General features: G+C 35.9%; 1 protein-coding gene and 1 long non-coding RNA gene across 3 annotated transcripts; both read right to left on the bottom strand.

Annotated features, from left to right (window-relative positions):
- Positions 1-192: 192 nt before the first annotated feature.
- Positions 193-3,815, bottom strand: LOC121412222. 2 transcript variants are annotated; one of them, XR_005969576.1, is made up of 3 exons: positions 3,641-3,815; positions 1,114-1,155; positions 193-234 (listed from the first exon to the last, which is right to left on the bottom strand). It is a non-coding gene; the product is annotated as an uncharacterized LOC121412222 (long non-coding RNA). The 2 variants fall into 2 exon arrangements; XR_005969575.1 differs by lacking the exon at positions 193-234 and adding an exon at positions 2,827-2,868 and having other exon boundaries at positions 1,125-1,155.
- A 50-nt stretch (positions 3,816-3,865) lies between these two features.
- Positions 3,866-8,964, bottom strand: LOC121412061 (cell wall protein DAN4-like). The gene is made up of 4 exons (XM_041604972.1): positions 8,733-8,964; positions 5,810-6,208; positions 3,978-4,924; positions 3,866-3,916 (listed from the first exon to the last, which is right to left on the bottom strand). The coding sequence occupies exons 1-4, from the start codon at positions 8,962-8,964 to the stop codon at positions 3,866-3,868; spliced, it is 1,629 nt and encodes a 542-aa protein (XP_041460906.1).
- Positions 8,965-12,955: the final 3,991 nt, after the last annotated feature.

Genomic DNA, 12,955 nt, shown 5'->3' on the forward strand with positions numbered 1-12,955 from the left:
GTGTGTTTCAGGTCACGTGACCAAGATCAAAGGTCAATTAAGATATTCAGCGATACATGCATACTCTTATGTCCAAGTTTCATGAGCAAAGGAGAATTTAACTCAATATTTTGCCTTAACCCTTTCTATTCACCTAGCTGAGCTTTATATATTTCGTTTTCCGTCGTTCTTTAAAGCTGATTTTTAACTTACCAGTAGTGGTTGGAGCTGTATCTGTAGTTCCGTCAGTAGTCACTTGTTAAAAAATGAAAGAAATTGAACCGACCAAAGGAATCGAATTATTAATATTTTACAGATTCAACCAAAGACACTGGCATTAAAAAAAGTATCATCTTTTTTATTTCTATAGATGATTATAGAGACGAAAGCTTTATTTACGAGACAATAGAAAACATTCTTGATCTTACCAGCCATTGTAGAATCAGCCTTGGTAGATCCATCACTAATCGTCACTTTGAAAAATGAAAACAGTCAAGACGGCACTTTATTATAAAATTAAATTTCATGACAATTTATTTTATTACCCTGAAACAAACTGAGGAAAATCTTGATAAAATTTTGTCAAACAGCTTTTTTCAATTCACTGTTTCAATTTTTTCAATCTCTCTCCAATTCAATAACTTATCTTGTTAACATAAGATCGACATATCAGTAAATTACCATAAAATATCTCATGTCTCCAGTTTCATAATTGATCGATTTTTTAAAAATCGATTGCTGGTTTGGAAGATTGGGCATTGTGGCTACATAAATCAAGTTGGATCTTTTCTTCAATGGCCGCAAACTGACGTTCTTGTCAGACTGCCAATAAACTTTTCATTTTACCTATGTATATGAATTGATCTATTCTTTTGTTACTAATATATCTATGTATTTTACATGTTTAGAGATTTCCGATTGATAATGAATAGATATTATTGATTTACATGTATTTATGTTTTTAATGTCAGGACCATGATGTAAAACAGTTTTTAACTGATCTTGTCATCCTGTATAAATATATTTGAATAAATAAATAAATAAATAAATAACTTATATGCAATATTCTATTTCGAATTTAATAACATAAAACTGACTGAGACATTCTCAGCCATAGAAAATTGTTTGTCTTACCAATGTCCGTCTGAGTTAAATCTGACGTTGTATCGGATGTCACTGGAATACATGTTGGGTAAAATATATTAGCGCTTTATTAATGTAGAAAGAAGATGTATCATACGTAAAGTCTCTGACTGTTCAAACTCCGTAGAGGCCTTAAAAATTGAGATTCTAAAATTTTGAATAATCGTTAATCACTAAGTCATTTTGGCGTTACAACCAGTGGCATAACTACGGGGGGACGTCCCCCCCCCCCCAATCAGCTGGCAAAAAAAAACCCGGGGAAAAGGAGATAAAGGGGGAGAAAGGTAGAGAAACGAAGTGGGAGAAGAAGAACTTATTGTGTATTATATTACATTTCATATAAATTATAATATATATTTTGAATAACATCATGAAACATAATTAGCTTTATAGGGAGTATGCGTTCATTACTCCTGTTGCTCGCATTGTCTGTTTCATGAAATAAATAATCCTGTTCAAGAGGATTAAACGAAACTAAAACACCCCGTTTTCAGTCAATATACACCAAATATATATCCTTGCACTTCAGGTTTTAATTATTATATGTAGTGACATATGCTTCTTTTTCATGATTACTTTTGAAAAGTAATTAACCCCTTTTAAGGTCTGAATATAAAACATTTCCAGTCCGTGTTTACGTTTGCATTAGTGGGTTGGTGAAATATATCTGCTTTTCATTAATTGATAAAAGTAATAATAATAATGATAATAATGATAATAATATAGGTATATTTACCCAGGGAAGCCACTTCAGTTCTGAAAACTGTTCTCCCAGCGGACCCTATTATTATTATTACCCCGGGTTTAGCTGGGCTGCCTAGGCGCTCAAGCATTCAAGGAAATTCTTCCCACCGGGTACCCATTCACCTCACCTGGGTTGAATGCAGCACAATGTGGATAAATCTCTTGCTGAAGGTAATTACGCATAAATTCCTAAAAACAGTACTAAGATATTCCCTTTTCTGTTCTGAATATAGAAAATTCTCAGCTCACGCTTCGCGGTCGCATCATTTGGTTAGTGAAATACGTATGGTCTTAATGAATTACAACAAACAAGCCTTAGAATGTCCCTCTTCATGTCTGATTTTTTTTTAGCTCGCGCTTCGCTCGCAATATTTGATTAGTGAGATACGTATCATGTTCATGATTACAATGACTACAAAAATTGCTTCATCGGTTTAGGTGGAATTCTAAAAAAAATAAAATCAGTAAGCACTATGTTGAGATATGTATGGTCTTCATGAATTCCTTTATTAATAGTCCTTAAAATGTCCCTGGTTGGGGAAATACATACACAAATTTCTGCTCGCGCTTCGCGCTTACATTGTTTGTTCAGTGAGACAGGTATTTATCATGATTACAAAAATTTGATAATAATGTCCCTTTTTTAGCTCTGAATATCAAAAATTATCAGCTCGCGCTTCGCGCTATTTCATCAGTGATATACATATCCGTTAAATGACACAGTCCTTATAAGCATGATAAGTTCTCTATAAGGTCAGTATACCCAATAAATGACTCAAAATGTTTGTTCCCCCCCCCCCATGCCGTGACCCACGGTACGCCATTGGTTATAACACTCATTATTTGTTTCTTCAACTACGACCAACGTTAGTGAATCGGATATGACAAAATATATTTTGATGGCCGGAAGATTTTGAAGCAAGAGGGTATAAGTTATGATGACAAGATTGCTGAACATACCTATCGTTGAAGAGATATCCGTTGTAGATGCATCTGTAGTCACTATAATGAAGGAAAATCATTAAACAATTTTCACAATGGGGGAACAGATTCATAATAAAAATCATTAAAAAGAGTTGCGATTGACCCAATCAACCACAACCATGGAAATCCAGAAACATCAACATCTAAAATGCATGTTGGTTCAAAATATTTTATATAATATGCTGTATATAGTATATTCATACATTCATTGTTTTCTTGAAAATTTAGTGTACTTCTCTTTGTTTGCAAAGGACTTTGTGCAAATTTTCTGAACAAAGAATTATGATATTTATGGTTTTCCATACATTTTAGGTCGATTGGATCAATCGTAACTCTTTAAGTTACAGACAGGGCCCAGAACACAAACGGCGTCACTCTCACCCCAGCGGATCAAGAATAATCGAAACTGCGTTCATTCCAACCTCCGACGACCCCATTGATTGGTCATTAATTAAGTATTTCCACTTTTTTCAATTCGTCATTGTACCCCCCCCCCCTAAATGTGTTATCAGGGACACGTGACACCTTTCCTTCTAGATACGCCACTCTCAGAACATGATAATCAAATCACAACCCCCTCACGGGCATACATCATGTTTCAATTTATTGCTTACGATCTTCAAATTAACCTCTTATTAAACGGAACTATGAATAGGCTGGAACACTTCATGATTATGGTAACTTTCTCATAATTTGACAACAGTGATTACAAACCGCTTTATTTAGTTAAAGTTAAAGTCTGAGATTAAAGCGAGAAAATGATAAATGAAAGATAATGTTCTGTGCTTACCCTGCGATGAAGTAGTCGTTGCCTGCCTGCAGCGCGATGGCCTCAAGAAGGTACCTGCTGATGTCCCGTATCCCTCGTATTTATCATAACCGTATGTAACGACACTAAATGGTACGTCTGGATCAACATGACTCACGTTATGAGATATATTTCCCCCAAAATGTGAGATATATATACCCCAAAATGTATATTGGGAAGTGTTAGTAAGAGTCGCGGGTAATGAGTCTAACAAAACACCGTCGAACTGGATCCCACTCTTATCCATGGTTTCCACTGCTATCATGATAAAGTTCCAAGGGGCGAATAAGAGGGCGAAGGGGAAAGTGATCGATCCTACTGAGAACTGTTCCTTGGGAGAAATCACTGTCATTGATTGATCTCCAATGCTGTCAATTTCATGCCCCCTCTGGTACTGAACAACAAGAACAGGCTCTGAAGCCTCAATATCGATTGCCGTTTGCTGATTTCCATTCAGGTCAAGATACTCGAACGAATGAATAATGAAGCTACCTAAATCCGATGTGATACGCGTGTCATCACGAGTAGCTATGATTCTCACATCCAGTCCACTTTGTGGTCTTGCGTGATAAGTAGAAACAGAAAAGGAGCGTCCTAAAGTGTTTACTGGAGGCATCTGTTCAACAATATAGTCACAATACTTCGTTGCAACTGGCAATTCAGAGCAACTTGCTCCTGATGCTACGGCTACGGGTGTTGTTGACACCACTCGGGAAGCACTCAAATCCAGAGTACTCTGGACCTGATATGTCTGGCCAGCGTTGAGGTCAAATTCAAGATCAGGGGTCAGGCCATTACTCAATCGATGTTGTCTGATTACTTCAGGAAACTCGATCATAACAGTGGCAGCAGTATCAGCTGCAGTTACAGTGAACTCTGAATTAAAACCTCCTCTAGGGGTGTAGCTTGCTATGACGTATTCCTCGCCGAGACTGTCCACAGGGAATGCGAGGAAACTACCCGTAGACGTACCCACATCGCTATACGCAATCACCGAGATGTCACCATCTACTGCCAACACTCTTACTGAGCAATCCTGCCAACCAGATCCTGTGCATCGGGAATTCTCTGACAGACTGAATGTTAGACTGATTCCTTCTGTAACTACACCAGATAATGTATTACCGTCGGATTCAAGAACTTCGACAGTAACAGTTTGGTGGGAGGATGTCGAGATAACCAATGAATTGCTCTCTGAACCCAGCTCTAGGTTACTTGGAAAGGCAATTACAAAGCTACTTCCAGTGCTTGATTGTGAACAGTCAGCTGTACAAAGATTGAAAGAACGTGAAGCTGTCAATTACTAGCACAATACTGACTAGAAGAGGACATTATTTTGTGGTGTACAACATTATTAATAAGGAAATTACTCTCTTGACTATTGATATACTCAAGAAATTACCCTCTTGACGATATATTCCTATATAATTAATAATAAAGTATAATGCTGACTATCTATTTTGTTTTGAAGTATTCTTTTGAAGGGAGTGTGATTAGGTCCAACAGATAAACAATAATAAAATCGGATATTGAATTTAATTGACCTCTTATAAGATTTTTTTTATTGAAAGGTTTGCGCCAAAAAAAATAAAGCTTAACTTTACCTCATTCTTCGCTTTAAATACGTTTAAAGATGCCAATCTTTATGTAGTAGAACCACTGGCGGATCCACGAGGCCATAGCCGGTCCGTGTCCCCCCCCCCCTTGAGAGGCACAATTAAAATTTGTAATGTAAGAATGCCGTTAAAACAGAACTGTGCCCCTTCTTTCGAAAGTGAAGACTTTTTTTTTGCTTGTCTATTTTTTTTTCGTCGACGAAACTCGCTTAATTTTTGGTTGAAACCCTTTTTTTGGCTTGTCAATTTTTGTCGTGGACGAAATCCCCTTGATTTGGGTTGTCCAATTCTTCCTCGGGAAAATGTGTCCTCCCCCCCCTTTCGAAATATCCTGGATCCGCCCCTGAGTAGAACATTTTTCAGATATTGAGACTTTCACTGCATTCATGTGTTTTTGAAGTAAATTCATGCAAATCAAATTTGAATAGACACGAAAAAAAAATTAATTAAAATTTTAATTGGACTTGATAAAAGGAAGACGTCAAAACATAAACGCGTTGGATTCTTTGACAAATTTTCAATCATACAGCATTACCTTGATCAGTTGTTGATACCACCGTTATGGTGGTTGGCGCATTCGTTGTTGTGGCTTCGGTTGTTCCCATTGTTGTCGTTTGCTGAATAGTTGTCACACTATCTGTAGTAGATAGTGGTGCGGACGTAGGGAGACCAGTCGTCGGCTGAGTAGTTGTTACAGTATCTGTAGTCGTTTGTTGTGTAGTTGTCGGTATATCTGTCGTTGTTGGCAGAATAGTTGTTACAGTATCTGTAGTTGTTTGTTGGGGAGTTGTAGGTATATCTGTCGTTGGCAGAATAGTTGTTACAGTATCTGTAGTTGTTTGTTGGGTAGTTGTAGGTATATCTGTCGTTGTTGACTGCGTTGTTGTCACACTATCTGTAGTCGTTTGTTGTGAGGTGGTAGGCGTGAGCTGATCTGCAACAAGAACGTAAAAAGAATTTCATTAATATACAGGAAAATCTCCAAGCCACCTAAATTGAATTGCAAAATTTAATTATACATGGCATATTGGAATTGAGTTATCAGTTACATAATTCCGGTCCAAGCAATGTTTGTATTGGGAGAGGTGGCATCGTTTGAAACGAAAAAAAAAAATGTTGAAACTAGGAATATTTCAGAAATTCTTGAATAGAAAATCTTCTTTAAATACTTATACAGTGCGTATCAAAAAAAAGTTTACACTTTGAAAAAGCCCTGGGAATTAAAAATATACAACATGTGGATAATTTTTTCACATGTAATCTTGGGTTTGGGTCTCATCTATCCAATGAAAGTAAAAGTTTTGACAGAATAATACACTTGAGTGAGCACTGTCCATTTTTGTAAAGCTCGCAGAAATCTGTTTGCGCAGAAATGCTCGTTTTCAAGCTGTGTCGAGGACAAAGGGCGAAATCAAACTTACCCTGCAATACATTTCTCATATATTTCCCTTCCACTTTTAGGCAATTGTAATAAAACGGATACTTTCAAGCATTTTGTAACAATTTTGCCACAAATTGAAATTTTAACACTTAGTAAGCACAACCTTTACCCTTTGTGTGAAAGCTGGATCTAAGGACATAACTGGATCTGAACAAAATTTTATATCAGACATCTCCAGAATTTTTTCACTAAGTTTTTATCATTTGAAGTGGATTTACATTTCATTTTTCATTTATTACTCGTTTCTCCACACTTTTCACAAGCTTAAAAATGATAAACAAAACGAAAATCAAGCCAAAGCCATTTCATGTAAATCACAGCTCAGTGTAAAGCAAATATCGTCATGATGGCCTCGGTGTGTGGGGGAGTGGTTGGGGTGCAATGCACTCTTCGAAGTGTTTTTGGCAAGGAAACAAGTTTAAAAAGGGAAAAGATATCTTCAAGTCAATTTTACTAGCTAAATTATATGTGTTCTTCATGATTTAGGTCTACTTTTATTCGTATAACTATTTCAAAGTTCTGCGCAAATCATTTTTCACCAACTTTTCAAAAGTAAGTGGTGCTCACTCAAGCGGAAATATTTTTCGACAGTTACATCGTCATTTGCTTAAACGGACCTGTAACAATGTTAAAATGTGGAAAAATCTTCAGGATATTACAAATGTATAATTTTACAGGACTTTTTCTAAGTGTAAACTTTTTTTGATACGCATTGTATATCAAACGGAAACTTATGTACCTTATTAGACTATTATGTTAATATATAAATGTTGTATATTCTTTAAATGAAAAAATCGCATAATTCTCAAAGATATTGCTATCATTATAAATATCAATATGATCCCCAATTAATAATTTATTTCCCCTGAAATATGGGATACACTTTTTTACAGTTGAAATGTGATAAGGATAGGATATATCACCCTCCCTCAATATACCGTAAAGAGATTGTAGAAGATCATACTGCATGAGTAATTGTTATAGATAGTCTTGCAATGAGCAGACAACAGATCGAGGCAGAACATGGCGCTTTGTGGCAAAAATTGCAGTTGCAAGCGTGCTGGGTAAGCGATTGAAAAATTCATCTTTTTTTAAACAGAAAATCTTTTTTTGTGTGACAGATTTTTACATGATATTCAGAAAAACATGTCATGTCATCCCTTACTTGTTACCCTTTCCCTCTTTTCCCACCCCCTCCCTCCTGTGGAACTTTTGGTGGTATGTGCCCCAAACACATGGTTATACGCCGATGGTTACGGTTGAAATTTCAATTAAAGCTATCAAAATATGTTCAGTTGATTGATATAACATCTGTTTATAAATCCATACGCATAAGATTTTGTGAGAGACATCACAAGTATTTTAAGGTAAAATGAAAGCGAGTAGACGGAGGGATAACAATGGTTTTTAGGTACAAAACTTGCATACATGAGTCCACATGGCTTTTATTTAGCTCCATGTATCTATTTTCTTTTCTTTTTTTCCTAACGCGCTTTGAGACCTCTGTAATGTGTAATGCGCTATACAAAAACTGTTTTATATTATTATTATCTAAAGATATCAATTTCGAGCTAGGGATGTTTGTATACGCCACCCCTCCACGCCCCTATATCCCTGAAAGTGCGGGATATATCCCCATGCCCCGGAATTAACGTCAGTGGACTAAAATTCCAATTGATTTACATTTAAAACATTGTGATTGTCATTTATATATCACTATATTTGTTTTGGCTTGTGGTTATATTGATTGCAAAAACTATCAATCATAATAAGGGATATAATATTATGACTACCCCCCCCAGAAAAAAAAGGAGAAAGAAATACCCATATCATGCATAATGACACAGATCTATTTCAAGGCTTCCTAATGACTTGTATGGCAATTGTTTCATAAAGTAACAAAATGTTCATACAAAAAAAAATGTTTAAAAAATGAACTATATCTACACTGTGGATGTAACTCTTTTCTCCATTTATTGAGATAACCAACTTGGTTTAAAGAGAAAAAACTCTTTACCTGTACAAGAGCCCAAGGAGATGTCATCTAAAGCCATATCAGCGGTGTAACTGTTGATCTGTCCTTTGAAAAGGAAATACCCAGATGTGGAGGTGGAGATGAAATCCGTTACCCGTATCTCTCTTCCTATCCAAGCGTTTGTCTGAGGACCGCTCATCGACCACACCATGACGGCCTGGTCCGTGATCGTCCCTGATGTCGAAAAGTACAAGCTGAGTGTTCCAATATTCATCCCCCACATATGATAGAAGAACTTAAAGCATCGGTTGATTTCAGTGCTCTCAAGTTGGACACCAGGGGAGCATATGACAGCGTCATCATTCTGAAATCGCGGCCAGGATGACTCCGTATATATGTAGTAGCCAGCTGTATTATAAAACCAACAGGTAACACACGATTTAATTGTGTCCATAATCTCTGTGTTATCTGACACATACTAGCTTTTTTTTAAAGAATTAATACATTACGAGTCCATTACGAACAAATTTCGTATTATCATTAAACAATGTATATGATTTATTATCTTTTTATTAATAATATTATTATTATAAATATTAATATCCAAGCCCTTTAGAAGTGCATAGCGACATTATAATGTGCTAAAAAAATTATCATTATTATTATCATCATCATCATCTTTTGTAGTCACAAGGTTCTTCTCGTCCCCCTTTGTGTGCACATCTTTCTTTGTCCCCAAATATGCTACTGGGACTGAAAGCATTCATTTTTGCATGAATGAGTGGAAATAATCATTACTAAAAATTGGAGCTTATTTCGATAATTCCCACACATTTTTGTCCATATTTTCCATTCGAATGCCATTGGTATATAGCTATTGTCAAGAACTCTTTTATCTGTTTATTATACCTTTGAGTAATTGTGAAAATTGAAGATAAAACATTAACTTATACAAATCGCTGCTATATACTCTGTTTGTGAAATATTAAATCTGATCATTGAATTTTCAAATTTGTTTTAAATCTAAGGTCGAGTTCACCCAAGAGAAATGGTGACTTGGGTGAATAAAAAAAACAAGCCTAATGCTGAAAATTTGATCAAAATCGGATGTAAAATAAGAAAGTTATAGCATTTTAAAGTTTCGCTTAATTTTCACAAAACAGTTATATGCACAACTCAGTGGCATGCAAAAATGAGAGAGTCGATAAAGTCCATCACTCACTATTTATTTTGCTTTTTATTGTTTGATTTATATACGATATTTCAATTTTCACCAATTATTCTGACATCAAAGACCAACTAAACTTAATCATAAAATGTTATAACAATGGTAATGCCACAAGTTCAGGGAGGAATAAAACTTTGTTTCACAAATATTTCATATAATAGAATACAAAGAAATAGTGAGTGAGTGATGTTATCAGCCCCTTCATTTGCATACCGACCAGGATGTGCACATAACTCTTGAGTGCAATTAAGCGAAACTTAAAAATGTCATAACTTTCTTATTTTACATCTGATTTTGATGAATTTCCAGTGTTAAGCTTGTTGGATTTTTCTCTTTTTATTCAGATCAATCTTTTGTTGGGGTGGACTTGTCCTTTAAATAATTAACGTAAAACAGTTGTATTATATTAAGTATGAGTATTTTTTTAGTTATCGAATTCATATAGAATTTTTGAGTGCATATTTGTTAAAGAAGTGTAAATGTTGTGATCAGAATAAGTATAGTGATTAGCGGTTTACTTAATCAATTATGAATAAACACCCACCAATCGCTGCAGAATGTAAATCTTGCAATACTACACTCTCTTTATATACAAAACCTCTTGATATATGGTATTCATTTACGAATTTCTTTTTTAATACTACATATTCATAAATATTATTCATAGGCGGATCCAGGTTCCGGCGCTGCGGTGTTAGAAACACGAGGCGCTGATAGGCTTTCAAATGCGCCGCTGCTGAGAAAAGGAGGCGCCAATTGCGTTTGACTGGCGCAGGTTTGAGAATTGCGGCTGAGATGCAGGCAGCGCACTGAGATCTCCCCTAAGTGAGGCAGCGCCGATTTTTCTTGACTGGCGCCGTCTTAGAACCAGGTGGCGCTGATTATTCTTGACTGGCGCCGGTTAAGACTCCGGCAGTGCCGATTATTTTGAACCAACGAAGGTTTAGAACCAGAGAAAACAGCAAAGGGAATAGATTAGAAAGATTCGATTGTGCTATGCCGAAAGATAATAATAAAACAGCTTTTACTTTACTTTTTTCAAGCGGCGCGCCTTAGAAAAATTTGGGGGCGTGCATCCCCGCCCCCTCCCCGGATCCATCACTGTTAATTTGACATGTTTGTAACTTTAAGAAAATGTAGTATCTTTCTGGCACTTTATGCACATTATAAATTGTAGCAATCTATTTAACAGCATCTGAGTTGTGAGAATAAATATTTTAAAGGATAGTTCTGCTATCGGTCTTGATGTTGACTAACTTACCCGCACTTTTGTGCGTGTGGTCATTACTTGGCCCAGTGTTAAGAGTTGATGTGGGGCCGTTGTGTCGTGTCCAATCAAATACATCAGTAGTTAACTGCTGCCATCCACAGAAATCAGTGTCAAAATCACAGTTCAACGCAGCTACAAGAATCATAATCAAAACGATAAGTGAACTATATATCACTGCCATTGTTAAATCAGTCATTCATAAGCTTATATTTTTTCAAACTAAAATTCATTTATTAGCCTTTTATACTTCTCAAAATTGCTGCTGCCTCAATCAGTTACAGGTTATATTGTTTCATTTGAGTGTCGCATATGTCATTAATTAATTTATTTAGATATTCACGTTTTCTTTAAAAACAGGGTAGTCCCATTCAAGCCAAAAGGCCTGCTTTACGATGGCAGCGCCGTGAAGAACGTCTGAAAGTTATTTTTTCCAGATCAAGGATTATGTTCAGGAAAATGACACATAATAGGAAGGTAACAATTACGTTTTACCCAAAAAATGTAAGATTGGAGCAGTACATTCTTTCACAAAATAGATCGTATGCTTTTAGATATCCAGGAAAAATCTGAACAAAATTAATATGCTTTTTGTTCACATAATATGTTAAAATATCCTTTTACGTTTCTCTTTTATGAAATATTGTTGGATGGATGATGACTTTGCTCTTGAAATGTGCAAATACTTCCGATACGTTTATAAGCAAAATTTAGAAAGTAGGTAGAATCTTCACCATTATTTAAAGCAATTTTCGATTCATTCGGTTCATTTGGGTGAGAGGTCATCGGCTTTGTTGACTTGGGAGATGTAGATCTTAGTCTTTCTGTAGACGATCCTCGCGTAGAGTTCGGTGATGGATGGGCTATGGAGTGCACACATTCAAAGTTAAGAAATGAGATATAGTTATATATTGAATATCTTATTTCATGTCTTTTATCATCCAACGAATTGATTATTCCATTGATATCCAAGCTATGGGGTAGTTTGAACCCAGATCACTAAGGACACTGGTAATCCAGAGGTCCTGGGTTCGAATCACTCCCGGCTCCCAGTCCATTAATAACATAGAAGTTATTGCAATATCGCCCTATGAAAGGACTTATGATGAAATTCACATTTTAAGAAATGTGGATAAAAAAATTAAGTCTATTTTGAGAATAGTAACTAAATGTGTAGTATTCAAGACAATAATCAATATTTTCAATTTATTTAGAAGTAGGGCGATAATGTAACTAACAGTGGTTCACATGTTGATAAAAAAGGGTCCATTGTGATTGTAAAATACCTTGTAGCCAACCTCAATGTTTTTTTTTTATTACGAACGTAAGCAAAATTAATAAAGGCATTCCCGGGGCATTCTTGTATTCATTAACAATTTTCATCCAAGGAAGATGTAATACATCATATCTGGATTTGAATTAACGAGGCACTATGACTTCGCAAACAGTAATTAGGCTAGATACGCATCATCTAACCGAATCCCGACTGTGGGGTACATGTATCATTATATCAGGGAGTTTTTGCAACCACTGCACAGACGCTTCTTGGAACGTTAAGAATCTCTGACCCTTCATAACAAAGCAGCCTTTGTTGAAAATCGGAGTATTAAAACAGCAGTGTCGTCCAGGACTCTGGACAAACGACATAATTTGCAATTTGTTGTCAGCTCCGAATTTTAGGACGAAACTGCTGTCCTGGTTCACCAATTTTCGACAAAGACCTGTAAGCTGTTTCATTGTGATATGATTGGCATTTTCAATAGAGTTACT

Source organism: Lytechinus variegatus, chromosome 3, assembly GCF_018143015.1.
Source record: "Lytechinus variegatus isolate NC3 chromosome 3, Lvar_3.0, whole genome shotgun sequence".
Classification (NCBI taxonomy): Eukaryota; Metazoa; Echinodermata; class Echinoidea; order Temnopleuroida; family Toxopneustidae; genus Lytechinus; species Lytechinus variegatus.